The 23548-nt window shown below is 43.8% G+C and overlaps 1 protein-coding gene and 1 long non-coding RNA gene across 16 annotated transcripts in view; both read left to right on the top strand.

The window, feature by feature from the left end:
- FAXC (failed axon connections homolog, metaxin like GST domain containing) overlaps window positions 1-1875 on the top strand; it is a 120186-nt gene extending 118311 nt beyond the window's left edge. For 11 of the 15 annotated variants that reach the window (XR_009558711.1, XR_009558710.2, XR_009558700.2 and 8 more), the window contains one exon: window positions 1451-1875. Coding sequence is in view for 1 of the 15 variants with exons in the window: in XM_060283388.1 (XP_060139371.1) it covers window positions 1451-1455 (5 nt within the window). In the remaining 14 variants the exon portion in view is untranslated. The remainder of the gene's footprint in view (window positions 1-1450) is intronic. The other 4 variants (XR_009558712.1, XR_009558705.2, XR_009558701.2 and 1 more) reach the window with 1 other exon arrangement.
- An 8822-nt stretch (window positions 1876-10697) lies between these two features.
- LOC115867011 (uncharacterized) overlaps window positions 10698-23548 on the top strand; it is a 58189-nt gene continuing 45338 nt past the window's right edge. Inside the window, exon 1 of the long non-coding RNA XR_009558713.1 lies at window positions 10698-10849. This is a non-coding gene — a long non-coding RNA (uncharacterized lncRNA). The remainder of the gene's footprint in view (window positions 10850-23548) is intronic.

The raw sequence follows: 23548 nt of genomic DNA, 5'->3' as shown, positions 1-23548 counted from the left end.
GGGTCTTCATTGTTGCGCACGGGCTTTCTCTAGTTGTGGCGAGCGGGGGCTACTCTTCGTTGCAGTGTGCGGGCTTCTCACCGCGGTGGCTTCACTTGTTGCGGAGCACAGGCTCTAGGCACGCAGGCCTCAGTAGTTGTGGCTCACGGGCTCTAGAGCGCAGGCTCAGTAGCTGTGGCTCACAGGCTTAGAAGGTGAACTCTTTCTGGAAATGTGTAAGCATTTTGTGCCTGTGCACTTTGCGAGGTCTCCAAGCTCACACCCCTGGTTCTTCGGGCCTCCAGGCTTTTCCTCAACTTTGCTTATTGCCCAGAGAGAGCTGTTTGTCCTCATGATAAGGGGAGGAGACCTGCTGGGGACAGAGAGTGACGACTGCTTTTCTTTTGTGTTCATCCTAAAGATCGATAATCTGCATATAATTTCCACATTGGGCATAAGGAGGAGTAATTATGAAATAATTAAATGTTTTAAGGGTGGCCAGGACTGTTAAAAGAGCAATTATGGGGCTTCCCTGGTGCCACAGTGGTTGAGAGTCTGCCTGCCGATGCAGGGGACACAGGTCCGTGCCCTGGTCTGGGAAGATCCCACATGCCACGGAGCGGCTGGGCCCGTGAGCCGTGGCCGCTGAGCCTGCACGTCCGGAGCCTGTGCTCCGCAACGGGAGAGACCACAACAGTGAGAGGCCTGCGTATCGCAAAAAAAAAAAAAAAAAAGAGCAATTATGTAGCTAACTCCTCTGGGCTGCCTTCACTCCGAGTCAAAATGAAATAATTTGAAACATAACATCAGGTTTCAGAGTGAACATTTCAGAGTCCTCTTCTGTTACACACTGTTTACCTGTGTGTTTATCTGTTCATTTACTTAATGAACAGATACCAGTCTTAGGACGTCAAACCAGGGCAGAGACAAAGGGAATTCAAGACTGTGCCAAGGTAGGGTCATCCCTACTGCATTTGTTCATGCTGCTAATAGCAGCCTGCCAGTCTTTCAACATCTAGTTCAAATACCACTTTGTCTTGAAAAAATTCCGTGATTTGAATTATCTTGAATCCCTCCCTGGCCATAGCACCTCCACTTCTATAGTAGAACTCTGTAAAATCTATCTTATTGTATGGCCTTTTGATAATAAACATAATAAAAACCTTTCTAAAGTGCTTTGTAATTTATAAAGCATTTTCACATATCTTATCTCATTTTTATCCTCATAATAACCTGTTAACTGTACAGAGTATTGCAAATTTATAGCTGAAGAAACTAAAGCTGACATGACTTAAAACTTTTAAATTCAAATGCCCATAGGAGCTACGCAAATACAAACACAAAATAATCTCTTCAGGTATGTATCAGTCAGCATAAGCTAAAATATGGGCAGTAACAAAGTGATCCCCCAATCTTGGTGGCTTTTATCAACAAAGGGTTATTTCTCAATCAGGTTTTATGTTCATCGCAGGTTGACTGTGGTCCTGCTCCATATATCTTCACTCTGGGATCCAGGCTGAGCCGCAGGGGCATTGCTGGGAGTGAGACAAGAGGTAATATGGTACAGCTGTGTGATGGTGTCTAACGATCCTACATGGAAGTGGTACACATCTCTTCTGCTCACTAATTAAAACGTGTCCTTTTCCTCAGACTTCTCTTGTAGATCTGTATGAACCAGACATTCATCCTGCATTGGGGTTGGCCAACTGATTAATGCTCATGGGCCGGATCTGGCCCACTACTTGTTTTTGTATGGCTTGTGAGAGAAGAACGGTGTTTAGATTTGTAAAAGGTTGAAAAAAATCAAAAGAAGAATAATATTTTGTGAGATGTGAAACTTACATGAAATTGAGATTGTAGTGTTTTTGTAAATAAAGTTTTACTTAGACAAAACTACTCATTTGTGTATTGTCTATGGCTGCTGTCACACTGCAATGGCAGAGATGAGTAGTGGTGGCAGACTATATGGCTCACAAAGCCTAAACTATTTGCTGTCTGGTCCTTTACAGGAAAAGTTTGTTGCATCCTGTCCTGTATCATTGGTCAGAAACCAACTTGGCCAGGTAGGAGCTCAGACTAAGTCTCAGCTGCTTTTTTTTCTTTATAATCTCTATGGACAGTGTGTTTGGAATCCAAGACCACTGCATACCTGGTGGGTGCTTTTCAAATCACTTCCAACCTAACTAGAGCCCCTGAACTTGTGTGATGTGGTGCCTTGCTCCCATCAGTGGATGTTAGGGTCTATATGTAGAAAGTTTCTTACTTCTTACTTGGAGCACTTTCAAAATAGCATATAAATTATAACTAAGTAAATATCCTAAGTGATATTAAAAAGCAAATGTTAGCCTGTGGGAAATCCTGGCAACAAGTATGGTAGACCAAAGATGGATATTTTTAATGCATAAAGAGCTCTTAAAAATAAATAGGAAAAGATAAATACCATAATATAAACAATGAATAAAAGTTATAAATATTTAAGCAAATATCCAAACAGCATATGATAAAATGTTCAAGCTCACTAATAAACAAAGAATTACCAATTAAAACAGTGTGCTCTCAATTTCACCTATTAAATTGGCAAAAAAATGGAAATGCCCCCTATTGGCAAAGGTACAAGGAATAGAGCATAGACTACAAATATGTACAAATTTTTTTTTTTTTTTTTTTGCTGTACGCGGGCCTCTCACTGCTGTGGCCTCTCCTGTTGCGGAGCACAGGCTCCGGACGCACAGGCTCAGCGGCCATGGCTTACGGGCCCAGCCGCTCCGCGGCATGTGGGATCTTCCCGGACCGGGGCATGAACCCGTATCCCCTGCATCGGCAGGCAGACTCTCAACCACTGCGCCACCAGGGAAGCCCAAATATGTACAATTTTTGACGGGCAACCTGTTAATATAAACCAAAATCTTAAAAACATTCATACTCTCTGACTTTGTCTACTTCAAGGGATTTATCATAAGGAACTAATAAGTAGAGATGCACAGAGAGGTTTGTGCACGAGAACTTTTACTACTGATGTTATTTCTAATAGAGAAAATTAGAAACTACTTAAATATCCAACAGCAAATATTATACAACCATTAACATTATGTTGTAGAAGAAAAATTAATGTCATGGGAAATTGAGATATTAAGTAAAATAAACAGAATACACAGTCTATACAAAATGTTTCCATTTTTGTAGAAAACAAAAAACTAGGTGAGACAAATGTACATGCACAGAAAAAACACTGGGATGTATTCACTAAAATGTTAATAGCAGTGATCTCTGAGTTAGTGGATAACGATTGATTTAAAGTTTTACCTTTGTGGTTTTCTGTACTCTTCTAATTTTCTACCATAAATATATACTTGGTAATCAGAAAAAAATTAAGCATGTTGGGACTGAGGAAACTTTGTACTTACAGGTTCTCATGACTATATGGAGGACCATATAATCCTCTTCATTATTTCCTTCAACTGGGAAGAAATCACTTTGGAACCACCTTTTAGGTGAACCATGAGCTCTGTCTTCCTTGATACTAGAAAACGTGTGAGTCCTGATCACACCGGAAAAGCAACACCCTGATTCAGTCTCTCTTACCTGGGTATTAAGATGTATTGAAGAGGAAGTATGTTGTTTGGATGCTCTGAGGTATTTAGAGAATTGCCTCAGCTCAACAGACTACTTTATTGAAACAGCGATGGCTTAAGACAGTTGGAAGCCAGGGTGCTTTCTGAGATGCAGTGATCCAGCTTTGAACAGAAATGCTCTTCTAAATTGGGGTAGGACCTTGCAGCCTGCGGTTCTCATTGAGAGTCAGCATGCTTCCCCACCTCCCGAGATGAGTGGGCGCCTGCTTGCCCAGCCCAGGCACGCCTGAGCATCGGGGGAGCGGCCTGATGGGGCCTCCCTTTGGAAAGGTTGCCGACTATTACTCAAGAAAATTGCTTTTGTTCTCCAGCTCTTGTTACTGCTAGTCTGGCCCTGGGTGTCTGCGGTAAATGAAATTCTGCGTAAAGTTTGGAGAAAGTTGAATACTTTTCTTGGGTCTGAGGCTAGAAATCTAGAAGGTTCTGGGCAAAAGCCTGTTCATTTTTAGTTTGGAAGTCAGCTTTTGCTCGACCTCTTGCACGTGGTACCCTCACAGAGTGGATTACCTGCCGTCTCTGGTGTCCTGATGTTTCCTGTCCTTTTTGGGGGCTTCACACTGCCCTGGATCAGGGGCTCACAGGCAGATGGGGCAGATTGAGGGAAACTGGGAAGAGGCCAGGAATGGCTCTTGGTCTGCTTGCAGCAGCCGAGGGAGGCTTGGTTTGGCCAGAGCAGGAGAGATTCCAAGGAGCAGGGAAATAGCCTGGCAGAGTCAGCCATGCAGCCAGCGATGGGAATCCAAGACAAGGTAGCTGGGGGCCCCAGCAGAGAGGCAAATCCCAGCAGAAGGAGTTAGTCCGTGATCTGAATACCCAGTAAGCAGCCAGTCAGTGGGTAGCAGGGCACCAGACACCAGGTGAGGGCTCAGAGACGCTGGACCCTTAGCACAAGAGAGTGGTATGGTCCAGCATTGGCCATGTGGTACGGCTGAAGGGGCATGGGCTTTGGGGTCAGACAGACCTGGATTTAATCCCGGCTTCACCACTGACTTACCATTGGTAAAGACCTCAGGTGTCTTAGCTTTGAGCTAATGCCAACCTAGCTCTGGGGGGTGTTGGGAGAATTAAGTAAGTTGGTATATATTGTATAATGCATTCAGAGCAGACACACAAAGGGACCTTCTTAAGTTCTATTGCCCCAGCTCAGGATTAGAATTGGGAGGGTCCCTGAGCTTGCAAGTGGAGAACCAGTTGTCCCAGGCAGGAGACCTGTTGTGCTGACGCTGAAAGCCAGCCTGGGTCTCACACTTTTGTTGGGAATTTTAGAAATATTCCCGCTGGATTTTTCTACTTTCTTTTCTAACGGCTTCTCTTTGGAAAGCCAAGGACTTTGATTTTATTTGATCATCATCTGAGATGATTAGAAGAAATGGGGGTGGTCTGAACAGCAACTGAAGCTGGACTTGTGGAGAGAATTTCAAGACGCAGCGAGAAATTCCTGCAAAGAAATAAAATTATGAACGTCTGTGGAAAGGGACAATAAAAATGTAAAGATTATTGTTTATCTGACACATTGCTTTCCAATTTCAGTGAAAGAAAATGAGTATGGACCTATTCTTATGGTTTTAAACTCTTTGCAAATAATCTAAGAAGAGTTATTGAGGTCAATATTTTTTTTATTAGTTTGTAAAATTACTACCACTGTCACCCTTTCAGCACTGCATTAAGAAACTCCAGCTTTTCTATAGTCATGACATAATGCCCACTATGACATTCAGTGAAAATAAAATAAGGATGTTAACTCCTTGAACCTACAGGAATGTGCCACATTCACCCCTGCCTCACTGACTCATTAGCATAGCGCTTCTCGCTTCCTTGCAGGCTCTCAATAAAGGTTTGAGCTGAAATGAATGAAAAACAACATTTTAGGGCTTCCCTGGTGGCGCAGTGGTTGGGAGTCCGCCTGCCGATGCAGGGGACACGGGTTCGTGCCCCGGTCTGGGAGGATCCCACGTGCCGCGGAGCAGCTGGGCCCGTGATCCATGGCCGCTAGGCCTGCGCGTCCGGAGCCTGTGCTCCGCAGCGGGAGAGGCCACAACAGTGGGAGGGCCGCGTACCGCAAAAAGATTTTATTTTATAGCTTTATTGAGGTATAATTGATTTACAAGAAGCTGCATCTATGTAATGTATACAGTTTGATGAGTTTGGACATATGTATACACCTGTGATGCCTTCACCACAATCAAGGTAATACACATACTCCTCACCTTCAAAAGTTTCCCAAAAAACATCATTTTTAATTGAATGCTCCATTCTAAGAAAACCCAAAGAACATTGAGATTACCAAACAGATACATAAGATGATGGTGGTTTGGATGTGAGGAAAGTTAAAATTCATACTACAAATGGTTTCTTATTTTACACAGTAAAAACAACTTTAAAGAGAAGGTTCCTGTGTTGAGTTAAAAATAAGATTCAGCTTTGGGAAATTCATCTTTGCATCCCATTTTGGGGACATGTTTAGTTTCATGAACTAAGGAACATAGATATTTATTTTTCTATTAAAGTCATTTTTTAAAAAAGCTTGATTTGGACTTCCCTGGTGGTCCAGTGGTTAGGACTCCACACTTCCACTGCACGGGGCACGGGTTTGATCCCTGGCTGGGGAACTAAGATCCTGCATGCTGCATGGCCAGAAAAAAAAAAAAAAGAAAAAGAAAAAGCTTGGGACTTCCCTGGTGGCGCAGTGGTTAAGAATCTGCCTGCCAATGCAGGGGACATGGGTTCGAGTCCTGGTCCAGGAAGATCCCACATGCCGCAGAGCAACTAAGCCCGTGTGCCACAGCTACTGAGCCTGCGCTCTAGAGCCCATGAGCCGCAACCCCTGAGCCCGTGTGCCACAGCTACTGAAGCCCACACACCTAGAGCCCGTGCTCCGCAACAAGAGAAGCCACGACAATGAGAAGCCCGTGCACCGCAATGGAGAGTAGCCCCCGCTCGCCACAACTAGAGAAAGCCCACCACGCGCATCAACAAAGACCCAACGCAGCCAAAAAAAATGGTTGATTTCCCTTGGGGTGTCAGAGAATACGTAGTCTCTGACCGTGATGAGAAAAGGAACTTTCCCAATTCTGCTATGGGCCTAAAACCTGAATTCCTAAGACTGAGATTCTAAACCCTTCTTTAATTCACCCACTGAAGCCTCTACCCCAAATCTGTGTCCTTATACATGTGGTGGAACAACAATCCTGGGGACAGAAAGTCCCTGGACAGGAGGTGTCGGTGTGTCAGAGTCTCTCGGCCTCCCAGCACTGGTCGTTCTTGGCGTGGGAATTCTCTGCAGAGAGCTGAATGACCCTGGGGGTGCTGGGCTGTGCGGAGAGATTCTAGTTCCAGAGTAGCCAAGGGGCAGAGACAAGACCTCGGTATAATGGTGATACACTCAGAGAAGACGATTCCCAAACTGTAAGGGAGGCAGTGGGTTATTTATGGTTCGGCTGTAAGATTCAGCCTTGTTTACATTGCCCTGAAGTATTTGTTTGCCAGTGCTGAGAGCCACGCCCCTGCCATATTTTGAAGCGTCTTCTGTGGGGCATAAAGATTAACTGTAGTTCACCAGCAAGAGCGCTTCAGAATCAATATTGGCGGCCACTCAAAAACGCAATTTTAGCCACAAAGACAAGGTATATTCAATCTGAGCCTGCCTCTTGGTCAAGTCAAATAGTTTGCCATTGAGGCAGAGTAAGGTTCTTTATGCAGGGATTGAATTTTTTAAATGTCGTCTATATTTCTAAAATGATTTCAAACTATCCACATTACATATTGATCCTATAACACGCTGATGTATAATCCAGCTCTCTCATACCCACCCTACTGCATTTCTCCCAGCCCCACTCTGTGTTATCCCGGGGTCCAGATTTGCTGAATTATTCACGGTTCCCTTCGTACAGCCTGTGGTTATTTGCCTCTGTGTCTTTGTTGAGGCTGTTCCTTCACCTGAAATATCCCTGCCCTCCGCAAGCCAAACACTGTCTTTCCTTTAAGACCCTGCAATGGGACTGAATATTTGTGTCTCCCCAAAATTTGTATGTTGAAACCTAATGCCCAACGTGACGGCATTAAGAGGCGGGGCCTTTGGGAGGTGATTAGGTCATAGGGGTAGAGCCCTCATGGATGGAATTAGTGCCCTTATAAAAGAGGTCTGACAGAGCTCCCTAGTCATTCCCATGTGTGGTTGCAGTGAGAAGATGGCTGTTGAGAACCAGCCTTGACCTTGGACTTGCCAGCCTCCAGATCTGTGAGAAAAAATGTTTGTTGTTCATAAGCCACCCAGTTTATGGTATTTTTGTTACAGCAGCCCAAACGGACTAAGACAGACCCTGCTCAAGTACTGATTCTCCATGAAGACCTTTGGAGCACAGGCTAGATGCCCCACCCCATTCCCTTACCCCATCCAGAGGACCCGCAGACGGGTCCTGTAAACACCGGAACTTCCTCTGGGGAGTATTCTCTGGCCACAGGCTGGGGTTTGAGCTGCCAGGCAAAGAGAGTCAATGTCCTAGGAGCTACCTTCAACCCTGAGCAATGAGAGTTGAGGGAAAAACACTCCAGCTTCTTCCTCCCTCACTGTGATGATTCTCAGGTGTGTTCAGGGCTCTTCCAGTGGCTCCCCATGGAGGTGAGCCCCAGCTGCTCATAATGGTAACCTACTCATTACAATATCTTGTTTTGGTCTTCCTCATTTTGCTGCCTTCTACTCCCTGTGCTTCCTGAGATCCTCTCCCCCACCAATAAACTACCTGCACTCAGATCTTTGTCTCAGGGTCTGCTTTTGGGGAAATAAACTCCCAGACAACTTCCCCGATATTCCAAATGCCAGTAATGTCTTTCCATTCCCAGGACACATGCCACTCTACTTCTTCTTTTATCATTGCAACAATTATACTTTACCTTATCTTCGAGAAATTGTATCTGTGACTTATCTCCTCTATTAACTTTTTGAGGGCAGGATCCTCTGGTGAGCTCTCCTTTCATTTTCCACATTGCCTAACACAGTACTTTTCATGGAATAGATATTCAATATCTATCTGTTGAATAAGTGAATAAGTGACTGATGAATGGATGAACGAATGAATGACAAAGCTCCTTGTGCTTTGTCCTTATCGGTGGAGACAGAACACATTCCAGAGGCTCTGCCTCCCCACTCTTTGCACATGGGAGGAACTCAAAAGGTGTTAGTGGCAGGAAAGAAAAGCATATTTGGCGGAAACAAAGCGATCCTCGGGAGGGGCCAGAGTCTTTTACCAGGCCCGTGCCCAGCTTGTGGCAACTTGATCCAGTGGGATTCGAAGAAACCTGCATGTTCTGCAGACTCTAGAGGCCATTGGCAGCCAAACCCAGTTTGCTGGGGCCTCACAGAAACAGCCAGAACGGTCTGTCTGGGCTCTGTCCCTGTCTCTGTGAAGGAGCCTCAGGACTGGCCGTTGGCAAGAGGGAGGCTTGCCTCCCTGACAGCTGTCAGCTGCCCATGGATGGTAGGAAACCAACTCAAGTGGCAGCCTATAAAATTCAGAGTACTCTGAACCACTGAAGGGAAGGCTTAAAACCCCTCATAGTGCCCTAGGGCCTGATCTCAGCCTGAAGAAACCCCTGTGGGGCTGGAGCTTGGCTGGACTCCCCTGGGATGCATGGGGGAGGGAGCCCAGAAAATTCTTTGGCTTTTGGGAGTGTTGAGGAGACACTGAGGCCCCAATTCAGACTCTCAGCTGCTGAAGTTTTTCATGCTGGTGGACTGTGTTGATACCCAGGGTCCAGGGTGGTAGAGAGGTGACACCTACTTCCAGTGTGAAGGGAATTGCTTAGTATGTTAGGACAAGACCTCACCAAGGGCACTGAGTGACCACCCAACGTCACCTCTCAGTAAGGAGTGGACTTTGGGAGTTGAAATCACGGAGGGATGGTAGAAAAAGACAGACCTAGCTCCGCTGCTCGTAAGCCCCGGGCCACGTGCAAGTCACATAAACACACTCCGCCACAGTTGCCTTCCCTGTTACCGGGAACAGTAATGATGACCTAGGACAATTAGGAGGATTGTGAAGGACAGGTATGTAAAGCACCTGGTCCACAGTAGCTGCTCAAAGCCTATGTCCTTTCTTTTCAAGCTCTCCTCTCCTCTCCCCTTCCCCCCATTTCTTTCTCATTTCTGTTGCACCTTGAAAGAATAATAAACTAGAAAGTATTCTTGAAGTATCTAGTATTTTATCCTTATCACTAACAAACTGTCAGTTGACTTGTGTGTTTTTTGAACACTGCAGAGACTCATGCAGGAACACGTACATTCCAGTCACTTGTCAAGAGCAGCCCCAGGCAGGGAGCCCCTTGTTTGAATTCTTCTCCCGGCCAGTCTAGATCCAGGGCTTTGGGTGCCACCCTCTCCTCCCACCCCCTGTGCCTTGGCTGGGCCGGTTCTGACCTGAGACCCCAAGCATCTACCTGAGAGATCTCCCGGGAAGCTGATGCTCCCAGGTACATCTGAGTCACCTGAGGCAGGAAGCTTCTGAAAGTGGAAGAATTCAGAAGCAATCTGGTTGATGGAGATGGTCTTGCATATTCCTGCCTTCTGAAAGGAAGCAGAGAGATATACTTAGTTAAAAGAGAGAGAGAGAGAGAGAGAGAGAGAGAGAGAGACAGAATCCCCTGGAAGCATCCCACACAACTTAGAAAAGACCTTAAAGGCGTCACAATTTCCCATGTTAAAAAAGCTTATAATTTAAATATCTACTTGATAACAGAGAAACAGAAATGTTACATTGATAATAAACTTTAACACTTTTATTTTTGTTGGGAGATTGGGAACAATGAGGGGAAAGTGAAAATTTGTAAGCCAAATCTGCTTTGTTAAGGAGAGAAAACAAGTTTTTAAAAATCTCTTGTTACAGTACTTCCCTGGTGGCGCAGTGGTTAAGAATCCACCTGCCAATGCAGGGCACACGGGTTCGAGCCCTGGTCCGGGAAGATCCCACATGCCGCAGAGCAGCTAAGCCCGTGTGCCACGACTACTGAGCCTGCGCTCTAGAGCCCGTGAGCCACAGCTACTGAGCCTGCGTGCCACAGCTACTGAAGCCCGCGCGCCTGGAGCCCGTGCTCCACAAGAGAAGCCACCACAATGAGAAGCACGTGCGGTGCAACGAAGAGTAGCCCCCGCTCGCCGCGATTAGAGAAAGCCTGCGTGCAGCAACAAAGATCCAACGCAGCCAAAAATAATAAATAAATAAAAAAATAAAAATCTCTTATTACAGGTAAGTGAGAACTCTCTTCTGTCACAGCTTTGTTTTTAATGTTGGTAGCTATACTTTCTATTACTTTATTAATTTCTCTCTTTTAAAGGATTCATATTTCAGTAGAGCAGCAAAAAGCTTTGTGTGTTTCTATAGATCTCTGTCAATTATGCTGAGGTAAAATACATTTTGATATAAAGATTATGTTATAGCTCTATCTTGTTATACGCATCTACTAATCAAATGTTATGGGTTAGATTTGTGCATTTTACTGTCATAAAGTTCCAACGAAAATAATTACGTTGACATTCCAAATACTCTTTCTTACTTTGGACAGTGAGATGATCTTAAAATGTTTATGTATTTCTCATGTATCTGTGGGGAGGAAGGTGATCTCTGCGTCTTACTCTTCCACCATCTTCCCCCCTCCCCAAAACGTTTATGTAAAAGAAAGTGAGATGTCCAGAAAAAAATTATTCAATCTCTTCCAGTGTCATACATGTGAATTTAGTGATTGCTTAAAGCTATCTACCATCTCGAATGGGAGGTGGATGTCTGTACCTGTGGTTGCCAAAGGGGCTTCGGTTGGTCTTGGGGGGAGGGCAGGAGGGGCTGGAGTGGGCATGCAGATAGATGGGCAGGGGCAGGGGGGACGTTTCCATGAAGGTCATTAGAAGGTCAAGCCAAGATGAGGGAAGCTTATGTCTCCATTGTTGTACAGAACAAAAGATAAGTGCAGCCTCATGCAGGAGGAGCTGTAGGGGGACCAGGTTGGTCCAGTCTAATCACATGGATTCTTAAGAGTAGAGAATCTTTCCTGGCCAAGGTCAGAGGGCAATGTGACTACAGAGAGATGCAGCATTGCTGGTTTTGAAAGATGAAGGAAGGAAGGGGCCACAAGTTAAGGAAGGCAGGTGGTCTCTAGAAGCTGGAAAAGGCAAGGAAATGGATTCTCCTCTAGAGTCTCCAAAAGGAATGCAACCTTGCAGACACCTTGATTTTAACCCAGCGAGACCTGTGTCAGACTTCTGACCTACAGCACTGTAAGAGAATAAATTGTGTTGTTTTAAGCCACCCAGTTTGCAGTAGTTTGTTACAGTAGCAATAGGAAACGAATACAGTAGTAGAGAACTAATAACTACAGATCTCTCAGAGTGAGTCCAGTTCTGGAATTCCTTAATCCAAACTCCTATATTATTAGACAGTTCCTCCTATATGAATAATTTCCCCATTAGCCTCCCATATTTCCAGACAATGTGACAGCATAAAATATTTAAGTCAAAACAAATAGTCAATGAGTTGACTTATCTTGATTTTATAAACATTTTCTCATTGATCAAAGATAGTCTTATTTTTTTTGGCTGCGTTGTGTCTTCGTTGCTATGCGCAGGCTTTCTCTAGTTGTGGCGAGAGGGGCTTACTCTTCATTTGGGTGCATGGGCTTCTCATTGCGTTGGCTTCTCTTGTTGCGGAGCACGGGCCCTAGTCGTGCAGGCTCAGTAGTTGTGGCGCACAGGCTTAGCTGCTATGCGGTATGTGGGATCTTTCCGGACCAGGGCTTGAACTTGTGTCCCTGCATTGGCAGGAGGATGCTTAACCACTGTGCCACCAGGGAAGTCCCCTTTTTTTCCCCAATTCCATTCACTCAGAATAGTCCCATCCAAATACACTTCTTCTGAAATGAGTTCACATGCATATCCCCTGCACATTCCCAGGGTTTTGTGCTCTAGGACCTTAGGAGATTAACTTTTACGTGTTACTTTTTAGATGCCAAGATGGGTCACTGACACCTTAACAGACAAGATTTAATTAAAGCTTAAATGAAAATGTACCAGTGTGCTACCGAGAGCAAACAGTCTTGGCTGAAATTGCTCAGGACAGCTCTGATTCTGAAAGTCAATCAGGGAGAGGAAAGAACTCGGGTATTGCAGAGCAAGGGGTCATACTGACCCCAGTCTCACTGTGCTGCAGACACCACAGGATTGCTCTAGGAAGGGATCTCCCTTTAAAAGCAGCCATTAGGCAGAACATCCTAAAATAATTTTTAATTGAAGTGTAGTTGATTTACAATGATGTGTTAATTCTAGGTGTACAGCAAAGTGATTCAGATATATAGATATATATTCTTTTTCAGATTCTTTTCTCTTGTAGGTTATTACAAGATATTGAATATAGTTCCTGTGCTATACAGTAGGTCCTTGTTTTTTATCTATATAATTATTGGTTTTTAGGATTAAAATGAACATTTATATTCAAAAGGCTAAAAGATTTTGAAAAGGTCATTGGGGTCTGTCTTATCCCTTCCTGCGCCATCTTGCAGCTCAGGAAGGAAGAGAAGGAACAGTCATGCAGAGGCATCCACTTTCCAAAGAGAAAAACAAATTAAATTTCCACTTTTCTACAGGTGAGAGGATCACAGCCACTGAATCACAAACTTTTTCAAACCGCTGTTCCTTAGACCCTTTTCTACCTCAAAGCTTTCTGGAATCTCTAGACAAGAAGATACACGGAGCGCATACCATTCCATTCTGTTTTATTCCATTTCACTGAATTAAATTCATGTTTATTGAGCGCCTGTCATCAGTCAAGCATTGTATCAAGAGTTGAGAAAACAAATCAATAAGATACAATGTTTACCCTCAAAGGACTCACTCTTGAGTGGGGAAAACAGCAAACAGATTTCAGTTGAGAGGTTAGTGCTACAATAGGGGTAAATACAAAGGGTAGAGGAAGCAGACGAGGTGCCAAGCTGGGCTGGCTTTGTGGGCGTGGGACCTATGTAGCCGCACAGGGGCCCACGCTTGGTTTCTGCTGTCCAGTCTTGACATTCTTAATAGTTTTTAAACAGAGGCTGCTGCATTTTCATTTTGCATGACACACTGCAATTTATGTAGTTGGTCTTGGTGGTGGGGTTGTCTTGGGGGCAGCCTGTCCCTTCTATGCCGTACTCCCCTCTTGCCCAAGGACTATGGGATCACACCCCTTCTTGAGGCCCTTTCTGGGGGAAGGGCCAAGGCAGCACTTCCTATGTGTCCCCAAGGTTCCTGGTACAGTGCCGGCCCAAATCCCCTCATCCACCAGCTCATCTGACCCTACTCTGGGGTGTTCACAAAGGTGGATTTGGCATAGCCTCTGCCTCAGGGGAAGCTCACATGCTAGAAGTTGGAGACCAGTGTATATACATCATCAACTACAGACTGATATGGCCAGTGCTAGAAGCAGGGATGTAGATGTTCTGGGAGCCCAGGGAAGGATGAGCAGGGATCACAGTGTGTATTGAACATTTATGACCTTTGTGTGTGGTTTCCTTCTCCTGCTTCTCTTGGGAGAAAGAGTAATTTTTTTTCTCATGATTTTATTTCCATGAATGAGGGTCCAGAGAAGGGAAGATTTGGTAGTGCAATTCTTAAAACTCAGAAAGGCACAAAACTTGGACTTGTTTGAGCAGAGGCCTTCTGCCCCTGAGATTGCACAGCGGGTCCTGGAAGACCTACTCCACCAGACTGTGTGAATGGCTGTAGGTAACTCTATAGTCTGACAAACAGTCCTCTGTAGCCAACAGGGCCTTCATCATAAGGTCCTTCAACATATTTTCTAATAACTTGTCCCTGGGTAATCTTATCTTTTCCATAATATCTCCCTCCTCATTTGGAAGTGTCTTGAGTGGTACCTTTGCTAGAGGTGGAAGGATTTTAAAGAGGAATCTTCATCCAGTGCTCTCAGTTATAAAATGTTTTCGTTGGCCATCCAAAGAAACAATCTAGGGGAGATTTAGGGTTTTTTTCTCCCTCTCTGACGGAAGAATTGTAAACAAATGTCTAGATTAAAAGGTGGCTCCCAATAGAAAAACTGCACTCTCTTGGTACTGAGCTCAGTAGAGGCAGGGCTCCTGTCCCATTGATCTTTGCTGTGCCTAGCACAGTCCCAGACACCTGGTCAGGGGCTCAGTCAACAGCTGGTGAAATGAAACAATAATAACGGAGTGAGAGTGAATGCTCTCTGGAACATGAATATCCAAACGCAATTTTTTTTTTTTTTTTTTTTGCGGTACACGGGCCTCTCACTGTTGTGGCCTCTCCCGCCGCGAAGCACAGGCTCCGGACGCGCAGGCTCAGCGGCCATGGCTCACAAGCCAAGCCGCTCCGCGGCATGTGGGATCTTCCCGGACCGGGGCACGAACCCGTGACCTCTGTAACGGCAGGCGGACTCTCAACCACTGCGCCACCAGGGAAGCCCTCCAAAAGCAATTTTTAAAAGTATAACAGAGCTTCCACAGCTTAAGTTGCTGAAAAGTAGCCAACTATATGGCAAGATCCTGGTCCACTCAGGATTCTGGACTGTATCTACCTTTAAATACCACGGTTATGCCTCCTTGATGCCGAGCAATTAGAGCTCCTTTTTCTCTTCAGTGACAGTGTACCCGAGCAGGACGCTATGGGGGCCTTCAGGGACAGATCCCTCCCCCATATCCTCTGTTGTAGCTCTTCTCTGAAGTACCCAGATAATAGTATCTCATGTATATTTCCTGAGTTTTTCAGGTGCTAAAAACCACCACCAAATGGAAGAAATTAACTGCTTGATGATTGCGACCGTGTAGCCCCCAGACCTTCTGGCGCCTAAGGGTTGATCGTGTTAACCTCCCTGTTACCTCACCATCAGCCAATCAGAGATTTGCGCACGAGCTGATCGCATATCCTGCGACGCCCCTCCCTCACCTGGCCTTTACAAATGCTTTGCTGAAACCCTGTGGGGAGTTCGGGGTTTTGAGGGCAGGAGCCCCCCGTTCTCCTGGCATGGCCCTGCAGTAAACCTTTCTCTGCTCCAAACTCTGACATTTCGGTATTGTTTGGCCTCACTGTGTGTCCGGCACACAAGCTTGCATTTGGTAACAACAGAAATGGAGGCCTGAGCCGCTTTCCAGAAGAGTTCCCGGCTGAGTTGCTTCACCACATCGCATGAATGTATTTAACCAAGTGCCCTTTCCAGGCAGAAGCACCAAACCTGGAGTCACAGCCAAGGCACGGACATGCACGTCTCTAACGGAGCGCCGAGCTCTCTCAGAGCCAAATCCCACCTCCGGAGACTGACGACGCTCCGAATTGACCGGGAGCTGGAGCCCATCTCCACGCACGTCAGTAGGCGTTTTGATTCCAGTCGTGTTCTCCACCAGCCAAGGGAAGCGTTCAAGGTGAACAGACGCTCTGGGGAGCTGAACTGCTCCTTATTTCCTTACGAGAAGACCTAGGGTTTCTCATAAAATAACACCTAGCATTTGTTTTACTGGACGAGGAGGGAGAAAGAAAGCAAAACCAAGTAAAACAGAATACATTTAAAATAGAATATCTCTGTAGTTGAAAATCTGAGCTCAGACTCCTGCCCTGGGTGTCTTTCTCCTCCTTTGTGTGAGAAATAGCAACTCACTGTTGATCAGATGACCACCATAGCCATTATTAGTATGTGACAGTCACACAGCTCCAGAAACGTGCAAAGTGACTTACTCTCATGCTTTACAATTTATTAAAGAGAAAATAATTCTTTGAAGCGAATTGACTTTTCATCTGGGAAGTGTCTACTGATCTCTGGTTCACTTAACTCAAGCAGCCAAAACACGTGGCTCATTTTCACTCCGGTATCTGAGCACCTTTGTACACAACCTCCAAGTTCAGAATTTAACACTTTGGTGAAAAGTAAAGGCCAGATACAGTTTTTGTGAAAAATTTTTAGCCTTTTATAAAGACACCCCTTTGGCAGGACTTGTAATATTGGTAGTTAGAGTGAATTAAAATTAAAAAGAGAGAAAATAGGTTAGAAGGAAGGAGAGAATGACTTGAGTTGGAAGCAAATGTCGTCACCTGCACTACCGCGATCCTAATGCGGCGTTTAGATTACCTTGTGCTGTCTCCCCTCCGCCTGTCCATCCTCTACAGCGACGGGCTCCTAGAGGTGAGCATGTCTTCTCCTGCTTGAACTTGTTGATGGCTTTGCATTGCTACCCAGTGTCTGACACACAGTAGACAGAAAGCAAACACAAGTTGAATTTGTTTGTTGAGATTCCCATTTATGATACCCCTAGGCCTTAGGGAAGGAGGAGGGAAATAGGGATTTTTGACTGATTACTAATAAGGTGGGATGTTTTCCCTGTGCTTGTTGAATTTTTGTATGTGTGTGTTTGTGTGTGTGTGAATTTCCTGTACATTCCCTCATCTACTTTTCTGATGTGGTGCGTATACTTTTCTTTCTTTCTTTTTCTTTTTTTTTTTTGGTGGTACGCGGGCCTCATCACTGTTGTGGCCTCTCCCGTTGCGGAGCACAGGCTCCGGATGCGCAGGCTCAGCGGCCATGGCTCACGGGCCCAGCCGCTCCGCGGCATGTGGGATCTTCCCGGACCGGGGCACGAACCCGTGTCCCCTGCATCGGCAGGCGGACTCTCAACCACTGCGCCACCAGGGAAGCCCTACTTTTCTTTCTTGATCTCAACGTATACTGTTTAAACAGTTTCTTGTAAAAATGTGATAGGCCAGCTCTTAGCTCTCTTGGCAATGAATGTGCACTCGTGAGCACACACACACACACACACACACACACACACACACACACATATACACAGCTGTTCTGTGACCTCTGCTTTGCACCATCATTTGGTAAATTGTGCTTAAACTGCTTCACTAAACAAGTCCTAGACTCATATTCTTTTCTTTAAAACCTTGCCTTTTCTCCCTGTCCCAGACCTAAAGCACACATTAGCAGTACTAATATTGTCTAGGTGTTTAAGTCTCACCAACGTAGTCTTTTTTATTTTATTTTTAAAATTTATTTTATTGAAGTATAGTTGATTTACAATGTGTTAATTTCTGCTGTACAGCAAAGTGATTCAATTATACATATATATACATTCTCTTTCATATTCTTTTCCATTATGGTTTATCACAGGATATTGAATATAGCTCTCTGTTCTAGACAGTAGGACCTTATTGTTTATCCATCCTATATATAACAGTTTGCCTCTGCTAATTTAAACTCCCAACCATCCCTCTCTCACTCCACCCTCCTCTTGGCAACCACAAGTCTGTTCTCTGATAGAGAAAGTAGTCTTAAGTACAGCGTTTAAATAAGTTCCTTCACTAGGGAGGCCTAAGCTGTGTTCTGGAGTGAGCACTCTCCCCTTTGCTGGGAATCCTTTCCCAGGTCCCCACTCTGCCCATTGGCCCTATCTGCAGTCTGTTCCTTTTCCCATCAGCTGGGAATGAAGGATTAGGAAAGGAATTGATGTTCAATGAATGCACTAAGGAGCACTTCCTGCACTCTCATCATTGGGCAACTGGTGCAGAAAACGCGTTCCCTTCCCATGCCCCCATCTCCACCCCTGAACTTGACCAAGTTGGGTGGTTGCACCATAGAGACAACATACACTTCAGTTGTGAAAAAATATGAAGTGGTTAAGAATTTGAGGGACTGGTTTAGATAATAAGTGCCATAGGAATCAGAGAAAGGTGAGATCCCTGGGAACTAAAAGGATGGGGAAATTTTGCTAGAGAAAATGGGACTTGACTTGGAATTTGAAGAGTGGCTAGTTTGGATTGCAAAGATGCTCCAGGTGAGAAGAGAGAGTCTGAAATGGGGTTTCTATTGCAGAGAATGGGGAGGTAGGTGGATTCATTGGGTGGGGCTGGTTATCATGTGGCCTGGGGGACAGGTAAAGCCTGAACTCTGGGCTGAGGACCTGCTGGGGACTTCCAAGCAGGGCCGGTGGAATCAGAGTTTCAGGAAGATGACTGCTGGCAACAGTGGGTTAGCAACGAAGAGGAGAGAGCCTGGACAGTGGAAAACCTCCTGGGCCCAGTAGTCCAGCCGTGCTGTTGGAGGAGGGTTTCATCTGAGGAGAGCAGCCAGAGCGGACAGGCTTGACCAGATATGGGGTCTGAGAACTGATTGCACATAGGTCAAAAGTTTAAAATGTGACTGTGTGGTGGGGTCCCTGGCAATGGCACGCAGAATAGGAGGGAACTCTGTGTCTGGTCTTTGGTGAAAGAACCAAAGAGCTGGTTCAATTGTAAAGCTTTGAGGGAGAGTGTGCACTGGTCCTCCGAGGGCCAGGGCCTCTGTCTCTCAGTCGCTTCCCTGCTTTCACGGTCACCCAGGATTGCTTGGCTGTTTTGGTGCCACCCTGGGCTGGAGGAGATTTCATGAGGCCATCAAAGGGCCTGTGACTTCCATGCCAATCCTGACACTGATTTGTCCTGCTGCTGCCATGCTTTCTTGGGAACTGGGTATGTGTGATGAGGTGCTTTCCAGCCTAGACACAGCGTGTGGCTCTTTCCTCCTTGGGCATAGGGAACTCTGCATCACTCTGCTGTTTCCCAGAGCTCTGTTCAGGAAGAGCCTAGGTTCCCTTTGCTCTCCATTTTTTCCAACCTATCATCATACTACATGCTCTTCCCCAGCACACACACACTCACACACACACACACACACACACACACACACACACACGATATGAATACACTCTTTACTTTTCTGCATCTCCTTCAGCTCTTCCTTGATCCAGGCAAGAAGGTATTTATCTAACCCTGGGGTAGGGTATGTGGGCGGCTTTGCTCTTCTTCACATCGCATCTTTCCAATTATTTTGCCTAAGCCAGGGCAGAGCATTTGAATCAAGAACTGACTCCTGTGTTTTCCACTTTTTGCTGTGTCATCTCTTCCCTGTGGTAATTAATAACACGTCAGGAAGAGTAGGAGCAATAAGAAATATTGCGGAAAAACCCTGACGAATAATTCAATATATGAAGCAAATTTTGGGATGGGAGTGTATCCTGCGATTTTACTTAAAATTGTATTTTCATTATTATCCTGTCTTATCAAATATTTTTCTAAGACATAATTTTTTTCATTCATAATTTGTTTTTAATTTGGCTTTTCAGCATTTACCCATCCCCCCACGCCATTGTTTTCTTTTTCTTTTTTCTCTATTTTTTAACGTCTTTTTTTTTTTTATACAGCAGGTTCTTATTAGTCATCAATTTTATAGACATCAGTGTGTACATGTCAATCCCAATCGCCCAATTCATCACACCACCAACCTCACCCGCCCGCCGATTTCCCCCCTTGGTGTCCATACGTTTGTTCTCTACATCTGTGTCTCAATTTCTGCCCTGCAAACCTGTTCATCTGTACAATTTTTCTAGATTCCACATACATGCATTAATATACAACAGTTTTTCTCTTTCTGACCTACTTCACTCTGTATGACATTCTCTAGATCCATCCAAATCTCAACAAATGACCCAATTTCTTTCCTTTTTATGGCTGAGTAATACTCCATTGTATATATATGCACCACATCTTCTTTATCCATTCATCTGTCGATGGGCATTTAGGTTGCTTCCATGACCTGGCTACTGTAAATAGTGCTGCAATGAATATTGGGGTGCATGTGTCTTTTTGAATTATGGTTTTCTCTGGGTATATGCCCAGTAGTGGGATTGCTGGATCATATGCTAATTCTATTTTTAGTTTTTTAAGGAACCTCCATACTGTTCTCTGTAGTGGCTGTATCAGTTTACATTCCCACCAACAGGGCAAGAGGGTTCCCTTTTCTCCACACCCTCTCCAGCATTTGTTGTTTGTAGATTTTCTGATGAAGCCCATTCTAACTGGTGTGAGGTGATACCTCATTGTAGTTTTGATTTGCATTTCTCTAATAATTAGTGATGTTGAGCAGCTTTTCATGTGCTTCTTGGCAATCTGTATGTCTTCTTTGGAGAAATGTCTATTTAGGTCTTCTGCCCATTTTTGGATTGGGCTGTTTGTTCTTTTAATATTGAGCTGCATGAGCTGTTTATATATTTTGGAGATTAGTCCTTTGTCTGTTGATTTGTTTGCAAATATGTTCTCCCATTTTGAGGCTTGTCTTTTCATTTTGTTTAGGGTTTCCTTTGCTGTGCAAAAGCTTTGAAGTTTCCTTAGGTCCCATTTGTTTATTTTTGTTTTTATTTCTATTACTCTAGGAGGTGGATCAAAAAAGATCTTGCTGTGATTTATGTCAAAGAGTGTTCTTCCTATGTTTTCCTCTAAGAGTTTTATAGTGTCCAGTCTTACATTTAGGTCTCTAATCCATTTTGAGTTTATTTTTGTGTATGGTGTTAGGGAGTGTTCTAATTTCATTCTTTTACATGTAGCTGTCCAGTTTTCCCAGCACCACTTATTGAAGAGACTGTCTTTTCTCCATTGTATATCCTTGCCTCCTTTGTCACAGATTAGTTGACAATAGGTGCATGGGTTTACCTCTGGGCTTTCTATCTTGTTTCATTGATCTATATTTTTGTTTTTGTGCCAGTACCATATTGTCTTGATTACTGTAGCTTTGTAGTATAGTCTGAAGTCAGGGAGCCTGATTCCTCCAGCTCCGTTTTCTTCCCTCAAGACTGCTTTGGCTATTCGGGGTCTTTTGTGTCTCCATACAAATTTTAAGATTTTTTGCTCTAGTTCCGTAAAAAATGCCGTTGGTAATTTGATAGGGATTGCATTGAATCTGTAGATTGCTTTGGGTAGTATAGTCATTTTCACAATATTGATTCTTCCAATCCAAGAACATGATATATCTCTCTATCTGTTGGTATCATCTTTAATTCCTTTCATCAGTATCTTATAGTTTTCTGCATACAGATCTTTTGTCTCCCTAGGTAGGTTTATTCCTAGGTATTTTATTCTTTTTGTTGCAGTGGTAAATGGGAGTGTTTCCTTAATTTCTCTTTCAGGTTTTTCATCATTAGTGTATAGGAATGCAAGAGATTTCTGTGCATTAATTTTGTATCCTGCAACTTTACCAAATTCATTGATTAGCTCTATTAGTTTTCTGGTGGCATCTTTGGGATTCTCCGTGTATTGTATAATGTCATCTGCAAACAGTGACAGTTTTACTTCTTTTCCAATTTGTATTCCTTTTATTTCTTTTTCTTCTCTGATTGCCGAGGCTAGGACTTCCAACACTATGTTGAATAATAGCGGTGAGAGTGGACATCCTTATCTTGTTCCTGATCTTAGAGGAAATGCTTTCAGTTTTTCACCATTGAGAATGATGTTTGCTGGGGGTTTGTCGTATATGGCCTTTGTTATGTTGAGGTAGGTTCCCTCTATGCCTACTTTCTGGAGAGCTTTTATCATAAATGGTGTTGAATTTTGTCAAAAACTTTTTTGGCATCTATTGAGATGATCATATGGTTTTTATTCTTCAATTTGTTAATATGGTGTATCACATTGATTGATTGGCATATATTGAAGAATCCTTGCATCCCTGGGATAAATCCCACTTGATCATGGTGTATGATCCTTTTAATGTGTTGTTGGATCCTGTTTGCTAGTATTTTGCTGAGGATTTTTGCATCTATATTCATCAGTGATATTGATCTGTAATTTTCTTTTTTTGTAGTATCTTTGTCTGGTTTTGGTATCAGGGTGATTGTGGCCTCATAGAATGAGTTTAGGAGTGTTCCTTCCTCTGTAATTTTTTGGAAGGGTTTCAGAAGGATGAGTGTTAGCTCTTCTCTAAATGTTTGATAGAATTCCCCTGTGAAGCCATCTGGTCCTGGACTTTTGTTTGTTGGAAGATTTTTAATCACAGTTTCAATTTCTTTACTTGTGATTGGTCTGTTCATATTTTATGTTTCTTCCTGGTTCACTCTTGGAAGGTTACACCTTTCTAAGAATTTGTCCATTTCTTCCAGGTTATCCATTTGATTGGCATACAATTGCTTGTAGTAGTCTCTTAGGATGCTTTGTATTTCTGCGGTGTCTGTTGTAACTTCTCCTTTTTCATTTCTCGTTTTATTGATTTGAGTCCTCTCCCTTTTTCTTGATGAGTCTGGCTAATGGTTCATCAATTCTGTTTATCTTCTCAAAGAACAGCTTTTAGTTTTATTGATCTTTGCTATTGTTTTCTTTGTTTCTATTTCATTTATTTCTGCTCTGATCTTTATGATTTCTTTCCTTCTGCTAACTTTGGGTTTTGTTTGTTCTTCTTTCTCTAGTTCCCTTAGGTGTAAGGTTAGATTCTTTATTTGAGATTTTTCTTGCTTCTTGAGCTAGGCTTGTATAGCTATAAACTTCCCTCTTAGAACTGCTTTTGCTGCATCCCATAGGTTTTGGATCATGGTGTTTTCATTGTCATTTGTCTCTAGGTATTTTTTGATTTCCACTTTGATTTCTTCAGTGATCTCTTGGTTATTTAGTAATGTATTGTTTCACCTCCATGTGTTTGTGTTTTTTACTTTATTTTTCCCTGTAATTGATTTCTAATCTCATAGCATTGTGGTCAGAAAAGATGCTTGATATGATTTCAATTTTCTTAAATTTACTGAGGCTTGGTTTGTGACCCAAGATGTGATCTGTCCTGAAGAATGGTCTGTGCGCACTTGTGAAGAAAGTGTAATCTGCTGTTTTTGGATGGAATGTCCTATAAATATCAATTAAATCTATCTGGTCTATTGTATCATTTGAAGCTTCTGTTTCCTTATTTATTTTCATTTTGGATGATCTGTCCATTGGTGTAAGTGAGGTGTTAAAGTCCCCCACTATTATTGTGTTACTGTCGATTTCCTGTTTTATACCTGTTAGCAGTTGCCTCATGCATTGAGGTGCTCCTATGTTGGGTGCATAAAAATGTATAATTGTTATATCTTCTTCCTGGATTGATCCCTTGATCATTATGTAGTGTCCTTCCTTG

Source organism: Globicephala melas, chromosome 14, assembly GCF_963455315.2.
Source record: "Globicephala melas chromosome 14, mGloMel1.2, whole genome shotgun sequence".
NCBI lineage: Eukaryota > Metazoa > Chordata > Mammalia > Artiodactyla > Delphinidae > Globicephala > Globicephala melas.
The sequence above is the reverse complement of the archived record's forward strand: the minus strand, read 5'-3'. Positions and strand labels throughout refer to the sequence as shown.